The sequence below is a fragment of the Nylanderia fulva genome, unplaced genomic scaffold, assembly GCF_048542155.1.
Source record: "Nylanderia fulva isolate GAGA-0341 unplaced genomic scaffold, ASM4854215v1 Scaffold1, whole genome shotgun sequence".
In the NCBI taxonomy this organism is placed as follows: domain Eukaryota; kingdom Metazoa; phylum Arthropoda; class Insecta; order Hymenoptera; family Formicidae; genus Nylanderia; species Nylanderia fulva.
In genome coordinates, this window is record NW_028189192.1 from 6,619,408 (window position 1) to 6,643,517 (window position 24,110).

Consider the following 24,110-nt stretch of genomic DNA (forward strand, 5'->3'; position numbering starts at 1 on the left):
AAATCCAATAAGGTGTACTACAAATAAGACTTGTCTAAAATTATCATTTTTTCCCCAAAATTTTAACGTTTATTTTGTCTTGTACAAAAGAACGCGAAATTGTCAGTTTTTAATTTTTTTTTTGTATGTTGAAATTGTGTCGATTAAATTATTATATTCATATGAGATATTAAGTCTAATCGAGGCTGTGGGAACGCACAGTTAAGACTCGATTTTAAACCGTCCGTATGATTTTTTCTCTCATATCGTTGCGTAAGCGTCGTAAAGTCATAAGGAAGACTAGGCGCTGGAGCTCGCACCGATTTCATCGGTCGTCGTATATTTCAGTCAGCTTTAAAACAGTCGTAAAACAGCGTCGCGCCTATGCGCCGCGCAATGCGTGCCCTTTCGTAATTAACATATCCGTTTGTCATCTTTCGGCCATCGCGCGACCCCGGCAAATGCACGTCATCAGTCTCTCCGATTGTATCAATTTGTCATGCGTCGGCAAGAATAATTAGAGTTCCCTTTGATACTTTCCCCCCACGCGTTTGCTCAATCTAATGATCCGCGTTAATGGTATACAATATTTTTCACGGCCTAAATTTGTTGAGGTTTTCATATTATCCTTTCAGATATTTTACATTTCTCATTATTGAAATTTTTCCAATAACATCAGTTCGAACCTATTCTATATGCGATATTTATTACGGACAGAGATATATACGCGGATCTTCGGATCGTCATCCACTTGGAGAAGATTTAACGTCACTGTGCAAGACGATTCGTTCGCTCAATAATCCTATATCTTGCAGTTTGTGCGCGTTGCATCCCGATGAACGCATCCCGCTTCGGCATGCGGAGTTCCAGCGGAGTAATTAAATTGATTGAATGCTCGCGGCTCTCTCGTCTCCTTCTTTCTCTCTCCCTCACTCTTGCTTTCTCGCTCTTCTTCGCCGTGAAATCAGAGAGAACTCGAGTATGCGGGTCTAGGACACAAAAGGCCGGCCTGTAACGCCGATGCTGATGAGTCCTCTTCGTTATCCGGCGACCCGTAAATCTCTGGAACCGCCGCGTCCGATCGCGCAGTTTTCCGCCTCTTTAGACCCTTCGCCGTCGTTCTATTTCTCTGCCTTCTGGGCCTCGATCTACCTCTTCTCGTGCGCTTTCAGTCGTCAGCCGGATGGACGCGAGCGAGGGCTAGACCAGTTCACAATAGAGAATATCGTTTTATTGCTCGATCCTGGAATTGCGCTCCTCTCTCACCACGCGCTCGTAAAATCAGGGAAAGACGATTGCGCTCGCTCGTAACAGAGAGAACTGATTACAGGCCGAGTTTAACGTATTGGAGTGGCAAATGCGGGATCGCCGTAAGTGACGAAGAACTTTGTTTCCTCCTCGGCTTAAGAGCTCTCATTGCATCTTGCCTACGTAGAATTGAATCGCCAAACTATTACTGCGAAATGTTTATTTTATTGCATATTTTTTATGCGTTCATAACTTTTGAACAATTATTTTTTATTCGCGAGCTTGATAAACGAGAGCTGATTTCTCATATAAAAGAAATATAAAAAATCTTAATTGCATCAATTTTGTGTCGATTATTTCCAAAGTAAACTGTACATGATCGTTTTCTCATTTACGAGATATACATTTTCTGCTGCAAAGAATCTTCCAAGGATTTGAGAGATAAAGATTTGTTCGAGTGATTGGAAAACGAAAGGAGAAACCATCTGTTTTTTTTCTTTTCTTTTCTGGGAAAGTAAAATCTCGGGATGAGAGTCGGTAACTTTCAAATGATGCTTGCGAGATAATTACAATTTACCCTTGCGGAGCTAGCACTTTTCGATAATTTTACGCTGGAAACGCGGAAACTCTCTTTAAGTAACCTTTGCTCTCCCTCTCTCTCTCTTTCTCCTCTTTCTTTCTTTTGTCTCTTCGTGAACTTCCCCCGGAAGCAGGCGAGGACGGGGCCATGCTAATTAACCCTTTCCGGACGAGTCGTAACGCACAACGCTCGCCTGCAATTATGCTGCAGCCAGGCTGCATACGTTAAAATACATATTATCAGTCTGATTTATTGAACGATGAAACGAAATTCTAATATATGAATATTGACGCGCGCGAGGCATGCGTGCATTCACATCAACGCATTTACGAGACTTACGTTGCACATATAATGTACGGACGTATATCATTTCGCCGAGGGGAATTAATGCTCGCGAAACCTGTTATCGATCGAACTATCTAAAGAAATGAATTATACTCCGGAAAATGTGTAGACTTCTAATGATGTTGTACGCGATTAGATCAATTTCTCTCGCAAGAACTCGAAAAGATATTTGACTTAAAGGATTGAAGTAAAATTTTCAATCCACATCACTTAATTATTAATTATTTGTCAAGTATGAACGAGGATTTTATAATCTAATCATGCAGCATTAAAACGAGATATAAATAGAAAATAGATATCTCAATCTTAGAATTCATATATATATTTTTTTCAATTTTTAATAAGCGCGAATTAACATTACTATACTTATAGTGTCACACTCTAGAAAGATACACAGAGAATTTTCTCTTAAAATTTAACTTGAAAATCATGATAATCGTATAAGAGTTTCTCTATATAATATTTACCACAATAAGATATAAAATACCTATATGTTCGTTTAACTTTACTACGTACATATTAATATTTTATTATCATGATTTTCAGGGTACACTCTAAGAGAAAATTCTCTTTGTGTAGGTAAGGCAAACTGATGATTTTTTTGAACAAAATAATATCTCGCATTTTGTTGGCGTTGTCAATATAAAAATCGATAAAGGAGGAACGATGGAGGTGAGAAAAGAGAAGCGGGCTTTATTCGCCCGACGTGGCGGAAACGCGTGAGCGTGCACGCACGATGCTTGGCGTTGTCGCAATATATTTTGCCGCGAGTCCTGTCGGTCGGGCGACGGTTAAGGCCAAGGTAATTGCATTGTACGCGCTTGTCCTTTCAAATGCCAATCACCGGCGACAAAACGTTCGTCGCGCCGCGGCGAATCGCGCTCGTGGCCGGACGGCGCCGTCGCTTTTAAAGGGCTTTACTTCCACTCCCGACCTTTCCTTGTTCGATCTCGGGCGCGGTCGTCGTGGGGTAATTGCGCTCGATCGGCGTCCAAGAATCAACAATTTCAAGATGTAGAGAGGAAAATAACACGAGCATATTTAGATGAGAATTTATATTGTTCTTATTAATTATTATTAAAAATGAAAAATGTATCACACATGGCGAAAAATCAAAGGAGCGTCGCTTTTAATCGAAGAGAAGTTTCTGATGAAACCTACGGATTTAACATTTTATAATAACAGAATGAAAACATGGAAGTATATAACAAAGGCCGCATAATAGTCGAGAGAGAAGCTTCGATAAAATTTTCACTGCGTTTTTTCTTCTCCCTTTGCGAGACCATTCATCCGAGTAATAGAGTTTTCTTTGATGTATAATCTTGTCGTCTTCGCAATCGATATCGCTTGAATACGATAGAAGGAGAAAGATAGAGAAAGGCAACACATGGCGACCATAAGAAGTGCACGTGGGCGGCAAGTAAATCGCACGCACGTTATTTAAGTACTTAGATCGGCACTGTTATTGTCCAAGGTGCTAATAGATCTAATAGATAGGACAGCTTCCACTTCCTGGCGTTAATAAATCATTCAGAGTCTTCCATCTAGCTGTCTGCTGCCTTTCCCGAAATAAGTTCAGATTTTAATGAAATTTGCGGAGATCAATACTTTATTTCATTCAATCAGTAGATTAGTTTTTAAACGATTTTATTGTGACATACCTGTGTGTATTTTCTATAAACAATTGCATCCATTATCGATTAAATTTTTATCTTACATTTACTCTTTTTATTTTTATTGTAAATATAACGATAAGTTTTTATTAGCTTGAAAGCTATATTAAAAGTTTTCTTTTTCAAAGATAAATCTATTGATTAAGAGATTCAATCTCTCTTGATAGAGTGTGCGGATGAGTTTGGCACTTTCACCGATGGTCGAAGATGCCACTGGACCATTTCCGTGTGAAATAAATAATTCATTTTTCAAAGAGAAAAGCGCGGGGCATCACTAGCGATGAATAGTTGTAGGTTGCGTTAACTTCCTCCTTTCGACGCGCGGAGAAAGTCATTGTTGTTTGTGGATTCAATGAAGTCGAAGTAAACGTCTTGCAGTTCGCAGACAGTATACCGTAACGCCTTTGTCAGACTGAGAAACATTGTTATACCGAAGAAGAAGTGGGTGTGTGCAACGCTTTATGCGGCCGTATAACGGCGAAAACTTTACCGCGTATACTGCTTGGTCCTAAAAGACTTAGGTGGTATCCCGTAGTTCAGGGCCCGTAATTACGCCGAACGAAAATTAGGTTTAAGATCTCACAAAAGATCGTAAAATTTAAATGTGTACGATATAGACTTGCGAATTTTCCAGCCAGCATATTAACTGTCTCAAGCTATAAATCGTTGACCCTTCATCTAAGATAATTTCAAGGCATCAATAATCAGTTCCAATTTAAACTTCAATTCTTGACAGTAATTTTAGTTGAAGCTAACTTTTGTATTAATACCCCAACATTTCAAATAGTCGTCAAATTTATACTAAAAATATTTAAACTGCATATAATAGAGATACAATTATATATAATTGTATCTCTATTATACTTATTTTTGATTGAAAAAATCCGAAAGATCAGATTTGCAAATGAAATCAATACGCTCTCCATTAGGAAAAAATACGTACAAGTTTGTCATAAATCTGGCGCTATACACGTCGGGTTCATTCTATATAGACCCGGGGGTTAACATTTATTACACGATGCATCGCAAACGTCCGTAATTATCGCGCTCGCTTGCGATCCCGGCGATATACCGTTCGACTGTTTGCCATAATCGCGAGAGTGCGCGCCCATTAACGCTTCCAAGCCGGCCGGCTATTTAAATTCTACGCAGGGCGGAGCGCGTAAATGCGCTTTATTTCCTCGGCGCAATCATTCGGGCGACTCCAAAGCTGTTAAAATAAACGTAACGAGTATTTCGGCCTTTACTATCCGGCTAGAGCATGTATGTGTGCGCGCGCACTTTATTTTGCACTACTTATAAAAGGATCTATACTCATAAAAGGAGGGGCCGCTCGTTGATCCGGTATATCATAACGCTTAAATGTCGACGGAATCCTCGTCGAATTATCCTCGTCGCGCATGTCCCTCGTAGTATCACAATCTGCCTGTACACGCTCATTTCGCGTATTATGCTGCTCGTGAAATCACGTCCGAGCGATCTCGTTGCCTCGATCGCCTCTCTCGTAATTATTTGACCTCTCGACGAGAGAGAGAGAGAGAGAGAAAACTTTGCGATCGTAAAAGATTTTATCCCCGCGCGTGTATGTTACGTCTTTTCTGAGGCTTGCGCCAATTCGATATTCCATCCCTATAAATGGGAGGAAATTATCCGTCAGCTGGAGAAAATGCCGGGGAAATTGACGAGCAATTTTACGATCGATCGGGCACACATGATTGATATCAAGATTCCAAACTCGCTACTTGTGACATCTTATAAATTTGGACGCAATTTTGCGCGATATACAAGAGGAATATATACAGAAAGTTTTGAAAAATTATGAAAAACAAAATTCGATTATTTATTTTCTTAGAGAAACATTTTCTTCAGATATTTATTTATATATAATATACATTTGTTGTATTACGCGAAATAAATTTTTCTGACAATCAATCTTTCTCGTTTTATGAGAGCTTTTTTCAATCGTTGTGTGCTTATCGGATAATTGAATTTTTTGACGTCTTATTGCGATTCATTAATTTGATCGCAGAAATATTGGCCGTTTCCAGCGAAACCGCAATAAAGAAAAAAGTAATATTGACAAAAATATATCACTACGAGAGCGAGATTGAGCTGCTGCCTTCTTTTATTTAACATGCGATTGATCAATCTCAGATTCGTGGTCTGACCAAACATTATTTCGAGCACGTTCAGTTAGCACGATCGGGCAATCTCTTGCCTATCGGTATTAACATGTACTCGTTTGCATATCGAGTCTGACACCACATGCCAATTTCTACACGCGTACTCGATATCAAGATGTTACACGATGATATAATATTGCCATGATGATGATATATGTACTCAATATCTCAATTTATATTTATATAATTATTACATTGTTACACACAATACTGTTACATTATTAAGATAATTTAAAATTTTCAAGGAAAATTTAAGTATGTCGCTTCTTTCAGTTAAAAAAAGAATGACTTCAAATTTGACTAAAAATATTTTATAAAACTTGAAAATACATGAAAATATATATATTCTCTATACATTTTAATTATAATATTAAATAGCTCTTTACTGTAGAGGGATAAATCTTTAGAATTATATTTTGATAAGTATATTTCTGACAAAGACGCTGATTTTAATTAAAAAGATGAAAGAAGGAAGAAAAATGCATCGTTTGAAAAGTACATTTTTATTCCGGAGAAAATCTTGGTGTTCGCGAGTTGTTGTACAATTCCGCGAACACGTGCCGTTACTCTCGTCTGATTTGCGCAATCGCCTTCTCTCGTGTGCCTAATTCTGCATACGTAACAGCTTGCGCATTTTCAGCTCGCACGTACAGTCATTTTCGACGCGAGTCTAGTTTCGCGCGTATCTCTTTCTCGCTGATGAGCCGTCGTAGTTGGACTTTCACCGTGGCATTGGTATAAGAACAAGGAGGTACTCGACAGATTTATGCGCTCGTCTTTTTTAACGCAACGCGATCCTCGTTTTCCGGCTATCGCGTTCGCGAAAGAACGAATTGCTCTCGTTTTGTTTGTCCCGACCGCGTTTTTTTCCATCGTTAAACAGAAGCGCGTTCGGTATAATAACGAGAAAGAGGCATAATCGTTCGACGAAGTTCCAATTAGTGCCGCAATTATTCCCGATGGTCAAGCGGCGTTTATTCTCCCGTACAATAAGAACGGAGCTATCTCTTAATTTGCGAACGCATCCGTGATCCGAGTACCGAGTGTCGCGAATCATGCGGTCTGTTCGTTTGTGCCAAATGAAAATGTCACCATTCTCCTTCGACTCTCTCATCGTGAAAATTAACGAGCCCATCGACGAATGCTCGTTCAATTCTTGCCCGGAATATAAATAACAAACGAGAAAAGAAACTGTCCAAAGTGAGATCTCAGGTATAATTTGATACAAAATGTAATTAAAATTATTTTTAAGTTATTAAATTTATCTTTGAAACTGATTATTCTTTTTATTTCGTTAAATTAAAATTTGACAGTATACATTTCAGCATTTAATCACTTATTTTGTAAATCAATTAATATAAAAAATGTGAATCAAGCATACAAGCACCTTAAAAGCTTTGCATAAAATAATATTAAAAAAAAGATATTAATATGATGATGTATGTTAGACTATGTCTTTGAGAAATTTTATTTTTGAAAAATCGATGAAATAAAATGAAAATTTATTTTCCGCGAAAACAGATTTCGTAGACACATATCAAATGTAAACATTAATATATATATTTATATCGCTTCGCGCGGGCAATGTTATTGAACGCCGGATAGTGGGGATGGTATGTATTACATTCTACCTGACAAAGTCAAGGCGTGACATTTTATTTAGTCAGTCATCAACCTTTAGCTATGAAGCATCGTGCTACTGGAACATTAATATATCACAAGAAATATGTCGTGAGTACTTCATAAACATTTGTGCGAAACAGTTTATATTGGCATCGCGGTGTATCAAAAATTATTTAAATATATATAAATTTATTTTATTTAAATATCTCTTTAGCATCCCGACATATTTTCTGAATTCTCAGCCTGTAACCTTGTATTCGCGATACCGCACCGCGGCGATCGCTGAAAAGTTCGCGCGACGAGAGACATAAGCAGCGGCGCGAATACACGGGTCGCAGTTATTTTAACGAATGTAATTATCCGACCGATTATAACGATACGAAACGATCGATCGCGTCTGCGCAGTCGGGGGTAGCTCTGGCGATTCCTCCCTCTGGTCCCTACCGCCTCGCCCCAGCGTGATCGTATCACGAGCCTACTATTAGTCCGATGATATATGTCATCATTATGTGCGCCTTATTGCGTTAACCGCATCCTAGTGATTTATACGGTAGGCCCTGGCTCACTTCCGTCCCTCGTTTAATTCCTTTCCTTCGTCCGCGAATCACTGCGCAACGACCATCTCCTTTGATATAATACGCCATCGCGATATCATAATATTTTTTGAGAACGGCAAACCCGTAATTTCGACGATTGGACACTTTAATTCGTATACAGCCTCCAATTGATGGACGTTCCATGTGCTGGCGATAAATTAACAGACTGTTATTTTTGTCATTAAAGACTATATTTTCTGTCCAATTTTTATTTAAGAGAAAAAGGATTTATTTTAAATCTGCTGAAAACTATATTTAATAAAGCACACGGCCAATGCAAAGATTATCTTGTATATTTATTATGTTTCTCGCATGTGGTCTCAAGATGAAAATTAGGAAACAAGATTCCGATGGTTAGTCACGCGATTTGGAGCGACGTGGAGAACAAACTTATGCAAGAGGCTCTGCATATATATAGATAACGGTAGCGTCCGTCTAGTAAAATCGAGGATATTGCTATAATATGTAGATCCAAAGCGTGTACGTGGATCGCCAGTAATGTCCCCATAAATCACCCAGGCTCTATTGTTTCTCTTTATTGAATGACTCGGCGCACGGTAGCCCCTTTCGCGCACATTCCACATTTCTGTTTTGATATTGCCCGGCGGTGGTAACCGGCGATATAAATCTTTCGTCGTAGCCCGAACCGCCCCGCTGGGAAACTTCTTGTATCGATACTTATAAATCGCGGCCGCCGACACGTATCGCCGTTTGGAAGCAGGTGCGACTCGCGCCCGACGTTTAGATGCGGCTCGCGCATATACATTCTCCGTTTCGCATAATTTACGCGGGTTTGCAGGGTTTAATTCTCATGCACCGTCTCTTTTTCGCTCACTTGATTTTTCTCATCGCGTCCTTTGCTTTAACGATCCATATTTCGACTACGACTTTATGTCTTTTTTATGCAAGGCAGTACTCCAAAACTTTCTTTTAATTTCTATATAAATTTTAAGCAATATTTTCTCTTCATTTTATTCATGTGTCAAAATTTATTTGGAATCAAGCTTATTAAATATAATTAAATTTTTGCTATATTACATGGTATAATCCATAACGTATATGGAATACCAGATCTTTATGAAAAATATGGGAGACGTAACCGCATATATAAAATACTGGAGGTCTTAGTGTACAAGGAGCAATTAAACGGAGACCATTAGCGTCCCGTATCCGACTTTATGTATTCGGACTCGAAGAAGCGGCATCCGCCTTAAGACGACACTTATGAGTCATAACTGTTAATTTTGCAACGCCCCGGACATATTTTAATGTAATTTTAATGTAATTACGTGTTTACACTCGGCGTGGCGAATATAGAAGCAATTTGGTGCACACAATCGGACTCGCGACCGACTTTCTAACCGCGTTGCAATATAACAGCGGTAGCAGGGCGATATAAATGCAGTTATACAATTAATATTATAAATGTTCTGTCAAAACGGGCGACGTAAAAATTATAAACATCACACCGCATGTACAGGAACTTATTATTTCTAAAATCGTTTCCACCAGATAAAGCTTACGAATTAATTAATCATATATGTTGTAGCATTTTATTAAAATCATACTAATAATAAAAAGTTACCAAAGATATGCATTGCACAACCTAATTACATATAAAGTATCGTATTTATTGAATTAGTATATTATTTGCTTTACGCGTACGGTCAAGTATATAATTAACTTTTCCCAATGCATAAAGTCTTATTTACTGACACAATCGGAGACTCGCCTTTCTAACGCCATAAGCGCGGCCGCGTACGATATTAATGTAATATAAATTTATAAATATTCCGCCAATATGTATATATAGCGTTGCGTAAGTCTCTTTAGCCGAGCTACCGAGAATCGTTCCTAAGAGAACGGACTTCGCAAATGAACTCGCTCGTTTTGCTCTCGGCCCAACGACTTCATATGTTATTTCAGAATCCCCCTTTCCTTCTGTCCGATCCGCGCGAAAACCGTGATCGCGGGGCAAAAGGGAAGGAGAGATATCTTTCTTCTTACCGCGTTGCAAATCACTTTCATAGTCTCGCTTTTATGACCGAAAGTTATAATTTACGATACACCCGATTGGCGTAACTCACACACGCGAAAGGGATTACGCGACGACAAGACGTGCTGAGAGACGAGAGAAACACTTGTATCAGAATGCTCGAGCTTTCGAAGCTCTAATAATCTATTAATGAGCCAAAGATGGCGTGGGAACCAAGCCAAGACACGGAGTGCGTGTATGCAAAGTGCATACGCACTTGTGCATGTGGAGCGGCTGCTCTTTCGCGATTTGATTCCCAATTAAATGAGAGATCCGACTCTGCGCGTGGTGTAAATCAAATGAGAAATTCTTCTCTCTAAGTCGCGACCTATAATAATTCGCGCATAATTGTGCATTTAACGTCGACGCGTTTGTGCAAACGCTTTTATCATAATGTTTTCAACTGCTTTTCGCGTCTGACGGGTCGCCTATTTGTTTAATTAATAATTGCGCCGCGTGAGAACATAGACATTATTAGCTACCGCGATTAATCTCGGATCTTAATGCGTGTCGTAAGTTAATTAGGGATATTCGGAATTACCGGAATTCTGCTGCCTGTGCGAAAGTGTAGGACGAGCTTGAATATTTCATTGCTGCTTTTAGGCGTGGGCGACGTGGATTCATGCCACGAAATCATAAATACGTCGAGAAGGGCCTGTACCTTTAATATAAATAAGCTCGTCGTTTATCCCAAGAGGTTGATCGTATAAATTGAATCCCGAAATGCGATAAATTGAATCCTACGCAGCGATCAGTTTACTGTTCGTAAGGGAAGTCTTTTTATTTGGTTAATTAATGTACATATAAAAATGACAGATTTATTGGTAAATTATATAATTATTTTTGTGTATGCACATTCAACACTTCATTAATTTATAAAATGTAAAAAAATATAAAAGATTAAATTTTGTATTATATATTATTTTTCATTAAAACTTGAATGAGATAATATAAGTTTGAACTAATATTTTTCTCACATTTTGATCCTAAGATATGAATAGAAATTCATATAAGGTATGAATAGAATTTGAAATAATATTTATGTTCTAAGATAAGATTTTCACAAGATTAAGTTTACATATACCATTTATATATGTGTCTTAGGGGCGTAACCGTTTTCCATCATAATCTATTTTAAATAAAGTACAGAGAAAGAGATGCGCGCAGAGAATACATATATAGATATACGTTTGAGAACGAATTTAGAGCTCGCATCCATTTTTGGTGCAGAACTGCTGGCCTCGTGCGATGCTTCACATTTCTATTAACGGGTTTATTTCTGCGGTGCCCACGCCAGATATCCAAATAACGAATTGTAATGTGAACGACGTGCCGCGCAGAAGTGGAGCGTCGAATATTATATATTAAAACGCGAGAGAGGGAGAGAGATTCGTCGTGCCCTCGAGAAACGCGAACGCCGCCTCGCGTTTCTATCGCGGAAATGCAAAATCGCAGTCGTCGTTCCCGTGCGAACTTTCGTTCTCGCTGAAACGCTCTCGAAGGAACGCGTGCGCATATTTTCAGCACATATTCGGCGTGTGCCCAAAGGCGCCGCAGATTCAATTTCTGCGACGCAATCTCGCGGTATTACGGAAAATAGGAGAAATCCAACGAAAGTAAACGTAACTCGCATTCGCTGTAATGTAATAGCAATGAGACGATAATAACGCGTCGCATTTCGCGACGAATCACGTAGCCAGATATAAGTATAACGTACATAATCCATTTCCACCCCTTTAGCTATGCCTCCGAATCACGCAACTTCAACTTTACGAGAAGGAACGAGTTAATTCGTCCTATCCGAGAGTGACGTCTCGTAAATTCAATGTGATCGCGTGCGGGATTATCAATAGAGAAAGTAATTGATTCAATAAGGGACGTGTATGCGTTGCATTGTATAAGAAAATGTTATATGTTAATGCATATGTTGCATTACCGCATACGCAGGCTATCGTTAAAGAAAGTGTTAGTTATTTCGTATAATTCTCGTCTGGATAATAGAATTGGAAGTATTATTGCGTAATTGAATAAATCGATATTATTATATGCATTTATAGATTTTTACTAAATTAATTTTATCATTGTTTCGTTGTATTGTTTAAAGATTCATTTGAAATCATGAATATAAGCATTGCAAAATTTATTAGTATAAATTGATAAGTAACGTAAGAAAAAGATAATTATATATTAATAATTTATTATTATTTAATATATTAGCGAAGAAATAAAAAAAATAATAATACTTTTGAAACTAAAATAATATTTTCAAAATCAAGCAGGAAGGAGATTAAATTGTTAAACGAGTATTTAGGCGTCTACGCAGAAATTTGTGCGCATATATATAAATATATTGTTAAACGGAACTCTTCCGGGCCTTGTTTATTAACAAATAAATTTTGTTCTGTCATAAATAATCTAAGTAACCATACTCATAATTTTTGGCACCAAACACAGGGACGACTGTAATAATTATTAGTAGTAAAAATATTGGAATTTATACATTAAAATGCGATAAATATAAAAAGAAAATTTGCAGTAGAAAACACGTGATATTTAAATTTCTGTTAATTGAGAAAGTACTTGACTCCGTTGGGATTCCATAGTGTGCGTTATTAATGAACAACCAATTAACGTGCCAGCGTTCCTTTTGCGCAAGTCCAACTAGTCCAAGTCGAAGAGATAAAATGCGATCGCGGTGTTCCCACCATCGATCACAGCACGCTCGAATCTGTATCTTTCGTGATTGTTTCATTGTCGCATTTGTACGCGGGTGGTCTCGCCTTTCGCGAGAGCGAACGGCGCGACCGAGGTGCACTTAATGCATCGTCGTCCTCTCGCTCTCTGGTCGCGGGCGTCGTCGCAGTTTGTCGTACATACGTCGAGATGGCAAGAAACGATGGCGCAATTACTCCTCGCCGTTGCCTTTCTTTTTCTCTCTCTCTCTCTCTTCCTCTCAGCTCCTTTTCCCGGGCTCGTGACATACACGAGCCGAGCCGTAATTGTTTTAACGTTTTAATAACCGCGCGTGTTCGCGTGCGCTCCGCTAGAAGAGAGAAAGACTCCTGTCGCCTTCACGTAAATACGGCGAAACACTGTCCAATTGTGTCAACCCAAATTACGTCAGATACTTGTGCACCGCAACTTGTATGTGTCACGCGGTGAATTAACATTTCGCGAGTTGAATTATATTTTTTTTTTACTTATTTTAGTCTGACCGCATTTCGTTCGATCGGGTTTATATTTATTCTCTTTTTATTATAGCACGTTTTGTATTGAGTTTCTTATTGTACTTATTAAATTTTTAATGAAAATAATGATTTGATATAGTATATATTTGAATACCTATTAAAATTTCATTACTTTGCCAATTGAGCATTTAGAATAAATATTATTAAATTAGTGTGATGGATAATTCACTTGATATTGTATGGAGAGATATGATTTTAATTATTTCCGGTGCATTCTGTGTGGAAAGAGGATTCCCTCAGAATATCTCATCGTACCGTTTCATTGCGAATGACTCGCATAATTGAACCATTAGCGCGGTCCTGCCATTTCGTGCCGCAAGGTGCACTTTAATCGTGTCGCAGAGCACTATTCTAAATTGTATATTACCGCACTGATTTACGTCTCTATATACAAAAAAGGGATAGTAGGTATTACAGGAACTGTCATACAATATTCTTCTGAATTTTTCTACATTTCTTCGACATTTTACCCCTTCGAAATTCATAACTTTCATATCTTATCTCTTAAACACTATGATTTTTTTATAACTATACTTCTGCTACATTTATATATTCTTTTTTGTTATATCTCTTTTCTTTCTTTAGATTGTACACAGAATATATATTTCCACAGTTTACTTATCTTGAAAAACAATAATTAATTTGACAATTGATTTACATCCCATAATATGTTTACTGTTAATAAGCTTACGGCATTGTATAAGATACCATCTGACAGTTTCCATTGAAGGAGATTAAAATTAAAGACAGGGCGGGCACTGACGCGAAAGTTATTAACGAGTCTCGATCGTCGCGATATTCGTGAATGTAATCGAAATGGAAGTCGATTTGTAGCGCGTCGATTGACGAGCGAAAGCGTTAATTTGCGGTTGCTTCATTCATACAATGCACTGAAATGAAACCAATGTTCGTGCTTGTAGACATTTGTAATATGCAAATGTTTATTTTCAGTTACGTGTACGATAAATTTCGATGGATAATTACGTGACACGATGATTAGTGACACTCGCTGAATTTCATTCATTTGAGAAAGATTAATTTGCACCATTCTTGGAATATTTTTTAATTTTCAGCAGTAATGAATTAAATGCAAAGTCCCAAAATTGATTTTCATTAATCCTAAACGCAATTTCTCTTCATTCGATCTAATTCATTGATGAAAACATAATTCAACGAAACATTTTATAATTATTTAGAGAAACTGCAGCCTTTTATACATTTTCGCGATGCACACGCGCGCATTTATGAGATCACCCACGACTTATATGCCGCGACTATTCCATTCTCATCCCCCTTTGGTCTCCCTCTCGCTAATTTTCTGCGAAGAGCAATTTTGTTTCCAAGGCAGCCATTACGATTGCTATAATAGCGCTCATCAGACCCCGCCGCCTATCACCTTTACCTTCGTCTTGTCTAATTACAGGTCGCGTTTATTGTTTCAGGAGGAGAGCGAGCTCTCGAGCAAGCGGTGGCCCAGTGCGCCTCGCCGTCCGGACAGCCCCTGCATCCTGGGGGCACCGACGTCTAGGGAGGTAAGTCGATTTGATCCTGAATGTATCTAATTTCGACGTCTCGGAAACGCGTCGTCTTATTTACAGAAAATTCGCCAAGGCAAGCGAGAATGTACAATGTATTTCATTTAACGCCCCACATTCTCTTTGTCAAAATATTATCAATAATTAATTTATATAGAATCTCGTGAAACAAATATATTTGATATATGTATAAGAAATAATATAAAAAAGGTAGGTGAAAGTTTAACTAAGTATACGGAGAATAATCTTGTCAATCAAGATTTATGAATTCGAAATGATTTGACGACAGAGTCGAGTATTTTTGAGTATTTTTCTCGACATGTCACACTTTGTGTGGCTAATATATACATCCGAGAATAGAGACGCTCTCGCGTACAGTTATTCGCGAGATACGTCATTCCCGGTGCTATCAGGTGTCGTTGCTCTTAACGGACATTAAAATTTCCTCGCGATTATTCATGCCGATAAAATCTCGCCTCGGATGGACGGTGCACGTATAATAACGAGCGCTCGGAGCGCTTCGTGAAGCACTTGGCGGATGCCGGTCGTACGACTTATTCGTGCGAATACATGGCGCCACCCACAGGATCTCTCTACGATGGGTGTGACTCGTGTTGGCATTCGCGATGCATATTACGTCGCGATGCGAGAAAACACGAATCGTTTGATGCCGTCGCCTCTCGCGAACGCGTTCGTCTGTGTTTCTTTTAACGATGCAAGATATATCGATGGCTCTCGAATGCGCGAATTCTGCGCTTTGAATGATCAATTTTCGAATAAACATATTTTCCGTCTGATCTCCTCTTCCGAAGAATCTCCAAGTGGGAATGCTTGTGCGTGTCGCGACGATTTTTCGGAAGAAAAGGCATGTTTAAAAGATGTATAAAATTATTCAAATATTCACGAAACTGGTCGAAACTGGAAACAAGCGCGAGCTGCTTTCGATCGACGGTGTTTCTTCACCATCTCCGCGAAGCACATGTCTGTTGACCAACTGAACTTATGCATAATTCCAATTACACGGGTATTAGCGATTGGATTTCGATTCCATTTTCAACTACACCGCGAGTGCTCGCGCAAGTTCGTCGTTAGAGCAATGTTAGGTACATATGTATACGCGCCGCTCTATGATGAGGCAATAGAACACCGGCCATGGTAATAAAACGCTCTCTCGCTCGTGTCCGTGACATGAAATATCGTGGATCCTTTCACGAAACGAAAATAGAGAATCGCCGGTGCTCCGGGGAACGTATTCAAGACCCATCGCGTTTCACGCGCTTGTTAGGATGACTAGGAGATGCGTCGTTGAAGGACATGGTCATTCGCATTGTGCTAGGCTTCACTCGCAGTAGCTGCAAATATTCAAGGTTTTGTAAAAAATTGCAGTAATTTTATATGAAATTTTAATTCGGCCAATAATTTCTTAAACACTTGAAATTCTAGAAAATTGGAAAGTATGAATACTCGATTAGAGAGATATTTAAATTATTCATGTATGAATATAATTATATTGGCAGATAAAATGGTGTAGCTAGTATAGAGAGAAAAAATTAGCTCTGAAAGGAGAGAAAAAACTTCGTCCTTCTTTCTTTCTCCTTTTTCGGATCACGCGAATGTCCGAAGCCGGCCTCGCGACGCGTACCATCTGTTACGACAGATATTTCCGTTGTCGATGCGCCTCGCTGTTGCCTGGCACGCGTCAAATCACACGCGGCGACCGACGTAAAATCGCAATTTGACGGTGCGTTTTTTTGCGCTTTGTGTCCGGCCGCGATTTAATCTCGAAATTCTATCGTTTATAACACAATTAACGATAATATTATATATTGACACATCGCTTTATATTACTTCATAATTTTGCGCACAAGAGATGACATTTCGTTATCCTTATATATTTTTTAAAGATCTGATTCTTCCGCTCGAGTATTTCCAGAGAGATAATTGCTGCAAGCCACGGTGCATCTTTCGCAAAGGGAGGATGGCTTTAATCACGAAATTCTGTCAATTATATAACAATTAACAATAATATTATATATACATATATTATTTAATTTTGCGCACAAGAAAGAGATGACATTTCGTTATCCTGATTCTTCGAAGATCTGATCCTCCCGCTCGAGTATTTCCAGAGAGATAATTGCTGCAAGCCACGATGCATCTTTCGCAAAGGGAGGATGGCTTTAATCACGAAATTTTGTCATTTATAATACAATTAACAATAATATTATATATTTTATATTATTTAATTTTGCGCACAAGAAAGAGATGACACTTCGTTACCCTTATTCTCCGAAGACCCGATCCTCCCGCTCGAGTATTTCCAGAGAGATAATTGCTGCAAGCCACGGTGCATCCTTCGCGAGGGAGCACAGCGCTTAGTGCATCCTGGGTGCGCACGGTTACATCGAGTACGGTTCAATTCCGTTACGTGGACGTAAGCCGCGGGCTTCCCACGCCAATTAAACATGACTCATTAACGGGCAGGAGAGCAGTAGCAGCAGCCGGTAGCCCCGGGATCGATGCCTGGACGCGGACGCATACAACACACAGTGAGTCGCGGTCTCCTTCCTATAACTCTCCGGCGTGGCAATCGGAACTAATCTCGTCCCGTCCACCGGCTTGATGCGATATTACGGCGCGGGTAGATAGGTATACCTGTTACCGTTCGATATTACCTGTGCGAGATCGCGTCGATGCAATGTTTATAGCTATATACATGCAACCGCGGGTTTCGCGGTTTCTTTCGGAAATGTATCTCCCACGGGAAACGCGATTGCTGACTAAATTTACTCTATTATTGTAAACTGCTCTTAGCATTGCAATGCGCAATGAACGATCTTTTTTTTACCTTTGCACGAAATGAGATTTTTATTTTACAAAACGTCGAAAATAATTTTTTTAATTTTTCTGAAGTCATAATTTTACTTTATTTTCTACTTAACATTCTGTTTCTTCTTTTAAACGAATAAATTGATAATATTTACATCTGCCTTTCGAAATGATAACTAGTATATGTAGGGATAATTTCCTCTTAGAATTTACTCTGAAAATCCTGAGATCTTTACCACAATAAAAATAAAATATATTCGATTAATTTTACATATTAATATTTTTATTGCGATAAATATTAATCAGAGAAGATCTTATAAAATTCTTCCAATACCATATATTGGTAACCCACGGTTACATGATTTTGAGGGTAAATTTTAAGAGAAAATTCTCTTCGTGTATAATTATAGGAATATCGAATACTACGAGACTGGTTACATTAGAAAAGAGGAACTCTAATATTTATTAGTATCTCGACTGACAATTAGATCGTAAATTATTCATGTTCCAAAGAGTTCGATGAGTTCGGGAATGTTATAAAAGCGACACGAATGCCGCTAACTGTTTAATGCCATCAATGGTGAATGAAATGTCTATCTAATCGAAGAATAAAAAATACGTGATTTTTGCATGAAATCGATAGTCATCGCCGTAGGGCAGCATCCTCGTTCGGCTATCTCGCTGTCAACTGCAACAAAGTAACGGGACGCGTACTTCTAACAATACCTTTACTGCTATTCTCCTCTGGCGCGCGCGCGTGCTAGCATTAAGATCTGTGTTTCATGCAAGCAAACTTTTATCAGATAGCGCGCAAACGTGAAACGGCACAATAGATCTTAAATTATTTTCGATCGGGCGCGATATACGCTGATTAATGCGGCCGTCGGTAATCGCGAATTGTTTGTCACAGAGTTTGATACGCGCGATTGTATTACTTTAGCCGCGCGAGATAAAAGTGGTTATTCAAATTAAACATTGATAGGTGCAATATAAGCGTCTATTATGCTGGAGAATGGAATATAGAATTATATCGTGTCTATATACAGAGTGATACCTATTTAAGATTGATAAAATCAAAATTACATACACAGATAAATTCTGTTTAACATCAATTAATTTTTAAGATATTTAAATTATAGGATATATTTTTAGAGATAAAAAATTTATTTTTAATTCAAATCTTTATTTGATAAATTTTGAAAAAAAAACTAGTATTATTATCTCATTTTTCACACTTATTACAAATCAATAGAAATTAAAACACGATGCCAAAAGTGAAGAAATCGCAAACCTGCTCCGGGTAGAAAAAATATATAAAAATAAAATTGTACTCTAAAATTCGCAACTATTTAAGAGAATTGAATTAGTGTAGACGCGATGTGTTTACGGCGGCTATACAACGCCGTATATCTCGACGGTATCCTCACCTCGCTTCTCTTCCTACGTTTATCCTCTCGTAGGAGAAAATTCCGCGACCTGTGAAACGGTCTATAACGGGCTCCGACGCTCTTCCCACAGCAGTCGCAACGGCGCGATGTTCCGCGAGAGGAGACGCGAGAAGAAGTCCCGACCCGGGTCGGCCGCGACAAGGGTGGAGGAGAAGAAGGAGCAGAACCGGGGGGTGAAGGGGGAGGGTAAATTATTGTCGGTGCATTCGGCGATCGCTTCCGATAGTCGTGGATTCCTCCGCGAGTCTCGTGCTCGTCGCCTGCCTTTGGCAGCCGTGGAATCCTCCGTCGTTTCGCCACGATTTCCCTCGCTTCCTCCTTTGCTCGGTCGTTCCAAGTCAGCGGCGGCGATGCAGAAGAGACCGCGGGGGTGCCCGTTAAAGGCAAACCTGAAAGGCGGATCTTCGGCGGAGAACTTGAGACGGACGGCGAGATCGGACCCGATCCGGTCAAGTCTCCCTCGCTGCGGATAATAGCGCGGATAGCCGCGAAAGTTACGAGTCGCCGGACGGCTAATGTTGGCGTCTATCACTCAGAACGGCGCTAATGGCATCGGCAAGGCCCTAATGGCTGAACCTCCTGGTCCCAGACGAGTCCGATCTCTGACGCGTCTCTTCTTCGCCGTAACAGGAGTTATTCGATATCCCGTCTCACAGAGAGCTTTATTTAGAGACCATTTGCGTCGCTTTTACACTCTGTAATATTTATAACGACGCGTTTTTGTATAATGATCATTTTTGCGATAATTGAAGTGAATTACTGTTTATTGAAAATTAAATTTTTTTTGTGATATTTACCGTGCGATCATTTAAAAAAAAAAAAAAAAGATTTTAAGAGCGAGAGAGTGAGAAAGTCCTTTTAAACGCGGCCAACTTTTTTTTTGCGGAGAAGTAAGTACGTTACCAACATAGTAATTTTATCTGCCACGAACAAGCGGTTTTATCCGCTTGTTGAGAGAGAGACTCATCATCTATAATAATAGCTTTCGTATTTCGTGGAAATTCGAAACGCCACCTGCTCCTCGCGGCGTATGCGTGCGCCAAGTAATGGAAGTCACGGACTTCGCGTCGCATTTGACCCACTTGCAGCGTTGCTGCATCGATGAATCTCAAAGCCCCCGCTGAAACCGGGACGCTCGGAAGTAGGATTAACCGTAGTCATCGTCTCCTCGTCGTCCTCGTCGTCGTCGTCGGGCTGGCTCGCGTGCCGACTCCGAGATTTATGACACCTCGAACGTCAGCGGTTGGCCGGTCATCGCGATTTCTCATTGTTAGAAAACCCGGAATCTTGCACCCACATTATCCGTTCGATTTCTAATTTCCAATTTCACGTTTGGCCAATTGACCAGATGTGGGTAACTAGGCAAATGGTGGCCCACGCAGAGGAACATCGTAACTCTTCACGATCGATCGGTTATCGGTTGTTCGTGGAATCGAAAATGAACGATTCCACGATTTTTTTTTTTTAAAGATGATTCTCGTGGGCGAAAAGAAGAGAAAAAAAAGAGTCGCGTTTGAGGCCGAACGTGGGCAGATTCGAAGTCCGACTTTGCCGGTGGACATCGTCGAGTCGCGCTCTCAGAGCCGTCTCGCCGAGGTCTCTTTCTCCTCTTGACAAAAGAGAATGTCGTCATCGGACGTTCCTACGGGGCGCGTGTATGTCTCTTTGCCGTAGCGGCGCGTTTCCAATTCATTAGAGATTTGTCGAGCGGCACCGGCAAAGAGCCGCGGAAAGGCGCACCGTTGCATTTGAATACGTCCTATGCAACGAAAAGTAGCTTTCATTTATCGTCTGTTTCGAATTAGAAAATCCTCGTGAAGTAAATACGAATCGAAAGAAAAAAGGAGGAAAAAAGAGACGAAATTTTTAATGTAAGAAAAGCGAATATAAAAACTAATCTTATGTAAAATTAGATTTCGATTAAATCAGCTGGTTTTTTCATATGTTGTAGCTTATGAGCTGCTGAATAAAAAATGTAATTAGCTGCAAAGATCAATAATGGACAATTACTGAGTTACAGTCAAGTAACTCGCAAAGCCCGTGTTCTTCGTATTTGATTGATTGTAAAATCAGTAACCGTTTATTATTTAGCTTTGATTCAGAAAATTAATAAGTTACAACATATGAGAAGTGCAACTGATTTTATCGAGATTTTAATTTCATCTAGAATTTCATATAAGTTCAAAAACCTCGCACTAAAGAATTCTGTATAAAATTAAATTAAAATCTGCTGGTTTTCTCACATTGTAGCTTTTAATCTATTGAATAAAAAATGTAATAGACTCAAAGTTAAATAATAGATAATTACTGATTTACAATCAGACGTGAAAACTCGCTCTTTGCATAATTGTTTATTATCACGATCTACACTTCATTCCTCTCGACCAATAGAGCCAAATGCGATGTTATTGCGACATTTAAGAAAGAAAGAAAATTTGGAAACTAAGGAATTTGAATCCTATGGTTGGGATCTCAGGAATTCCACTTGTTCCTTCTCTTAACATCCCCTGTAAAGAAATAGGCGAGAAAAATATTGGTCCGAAAGTTCCCGATTCAGCCGACTTTGGAATTTGGAAACTAAGGAATTTGAATCCTATTATATTCTTTACAGAGGATGTTAAGAGAAGGAATAAGGGGAATTTCTGAGATCCCAACCATAGGATTCAAATTCCTTAGTTTCCAAATTCCAAAATCGGCTGAATCGGGAACTTTCGGACCAATATTTTTCTCGCCTATTTCTTTACAGGGGATGTTAAGAGAAGGAACAAGTGGAATTCCTGAGATCCCAACCGTAGGATTCAAATTCCTTAGTTTCCAAATTTTCTTTCTTTCTTAATTGTCGCAATAACATCGCGTTTGGCTCTATTGGTTGAGAGGAATGAAGTGTAGATCGTGGTTTTAAAATGAAGGAGCTGACTTAAAAATATTCTTATTATTGTTTATTATATTATACATCTTTGAAGGTATTACATTTTTTGTTTAGCGGATCATAAGTTCAGCATATAAAAAAGCAGCTTATTTAACCGAAATTCATTTCTACTTAAAATTAATGCGGGATATCTTTATCTTGTAATAATTTTTTATTATCTACATTCATAAAATCACATTCGTAGAGAATCACATTCGACAAAACACATACGAGATGTGATCAAAAAGTTCGTGCAATTTTTATTTATTTGAGAAAGTATGTCCTTATTCATCTATATTAATGTTGTTCCCTTCAAAGTAAGTCCCATCAGATAAAACGCATTTACGCCAAAACGTTTTTTCTCCAATCTTTAAAAAATTTGTGGAATTCAGCTTTTTGGATGCCTTCAGCTTGAACACCTCAGCGATCTTTTGTTAATACTTACAACGTCCCAAATTATTATCTTTTCATGGTTTTCTTTATTCTTGGGACGAGAAAGAAGTTAAGGGTGCCATACCTGATAAAAACGATCCTTCCAAGAATAAATGAACCATGAAAGGACAACAATTTGCGACCGTTGAAGATAAACAAAAATTTCTGACCGTACTGAGGATATCTGAAAATTGAATTCCACAAATTCTTGAAGACTAGAAAAAAGGTTAGCATAAATGTTTTATCGGATGGGGCTTACTTTGAAGGGAACAATATTTGTATGGATGAATAAAGACATACTTTCTCAAATAAACAAAAATTGCACGAACTTTTTGATCACACCTTGTATACATTTCTATTTTTGCGACTTTTATTTTGACGATTATCCCGATGAATGAACACAATAGGAAAGTTGCGAACCGTATTGAAAGACCTTTCACAATTTTTCGAGATCGTCGAGCATCCTCGAGTCTATTATACGGCACATCGAGAAGAGGCAATCGATGTGCGGCAGGAATTTGCGAAGGAATTCGAGTCTCCTACCATGTAGGAGAGACGTCTGAGTCTGGCGCGCGTTTCGTCGAGTGGACACTCCCGGATCTCTTTCTCTTCTCCTCCGTAGGTAGGTGTCGTCACTCTCTTCTCCGAATTACGTAACTTCGCGCGGGGATGCACACAACATATATACATACACACGTGTGTGTGCGTGCGTGTGCGCGCCTTTTACGTGGGGTACCGCGCCTTCGTCACGGAGAACGAATAAACGAACGGACGGACAAACTGCATCGCGCATCGTTGCGTTCTAAATCGTACTTGGTCGGTGCATAACCGTCTCGGTGCAACCCGTGCATCTGCCGGAGCCGGCCATTCAGGCCTTTGTCTCCCGACGTAACGTGGGCGTTACGGGAATATCTATTGTCGGCGCGCAGCATCCACGCTCTGAGAGGGATGGGAGAAGAGCGAGAGGGAAGGCGTGCTGCACGTATATATGCGGATGATTCTGCCGCGGCTCTGCTACGTCGTCGTCATAACGGGAACGACGGCGCGGTGCGTGCGAAACGTTATGCAAAACTACGTTATGCGCTTCGCGCAATTTGCCGCGCGCGCACGCGAGATGCGCCTCGCGAATCGACCCGTTCGATCCCGATCGCCTATAAGGGCAGGCGGCACTCTCGGCAACTCTTTAACTCGCTTGCTTCTAAGCCTGACAGTTCCTGATGAACGTGAAGTCCTCGTCGAATAGCGGTGCCGATCCTTTGCTCGTGATGAGAAAACAATGTCTTTGTAACGAATGCGTTTTCTTATTGCTATACACGGAGAGAATTTTCTCTTAGAATTTACCCTTAAAATAAAAGATATGTATATACATTGGAAAAGTATTAATACATACTATGTAAAATTAATCGACCATATTTTATATTTTATTGTGGTAATTACTGATATTTTTT

The 24,110-nt window shown here is 39.3% G+C and overlaps 1 protein-coding gene and 1 long non-coding RNA gene across 3 annotated transcripts in view; one reads left to right on the plus strand and one right to left on the minus strand.

Moving 5' to 3' along the window:
* Positions 1-24,110, plus strand: part of LOC114931039 (uncharacterized) — a 289,103-nt gene that overhangs the window by 80,420 nt on the left and 184,573 nt on the right. The window contains exons 1-2 of one of the 2 annotated variants that reach the window (XM_029302949.2): positions 7,683-7,739; positions 14,953-15,042. In XM_029302949.2, the coding sequence (XP_029158782.2) occupies positions 7,692-7,739; positions 14,953-15,042 (138 nt within the window). In that variant the 5' untranslated portion in view covers positions 7,683-7,691. Of the gene's footprint in view, positions 1-7,682; positions 7,740-14,952; positions 15,043-24,110 lie in introns of those variants that run through there. The other variant, XM_029302951.2, reaches the window with a different exon arrangement.
* The window catches only part of LOC114931040 (uncharacterized), a 266,820-nt gene that overhangs the window by 46,116 nt on the left and 196,594 nt on the right, over positions 1-24,110 (minus strand). The gene's annotated exons all lie outside the window — the stretch shown is intronic.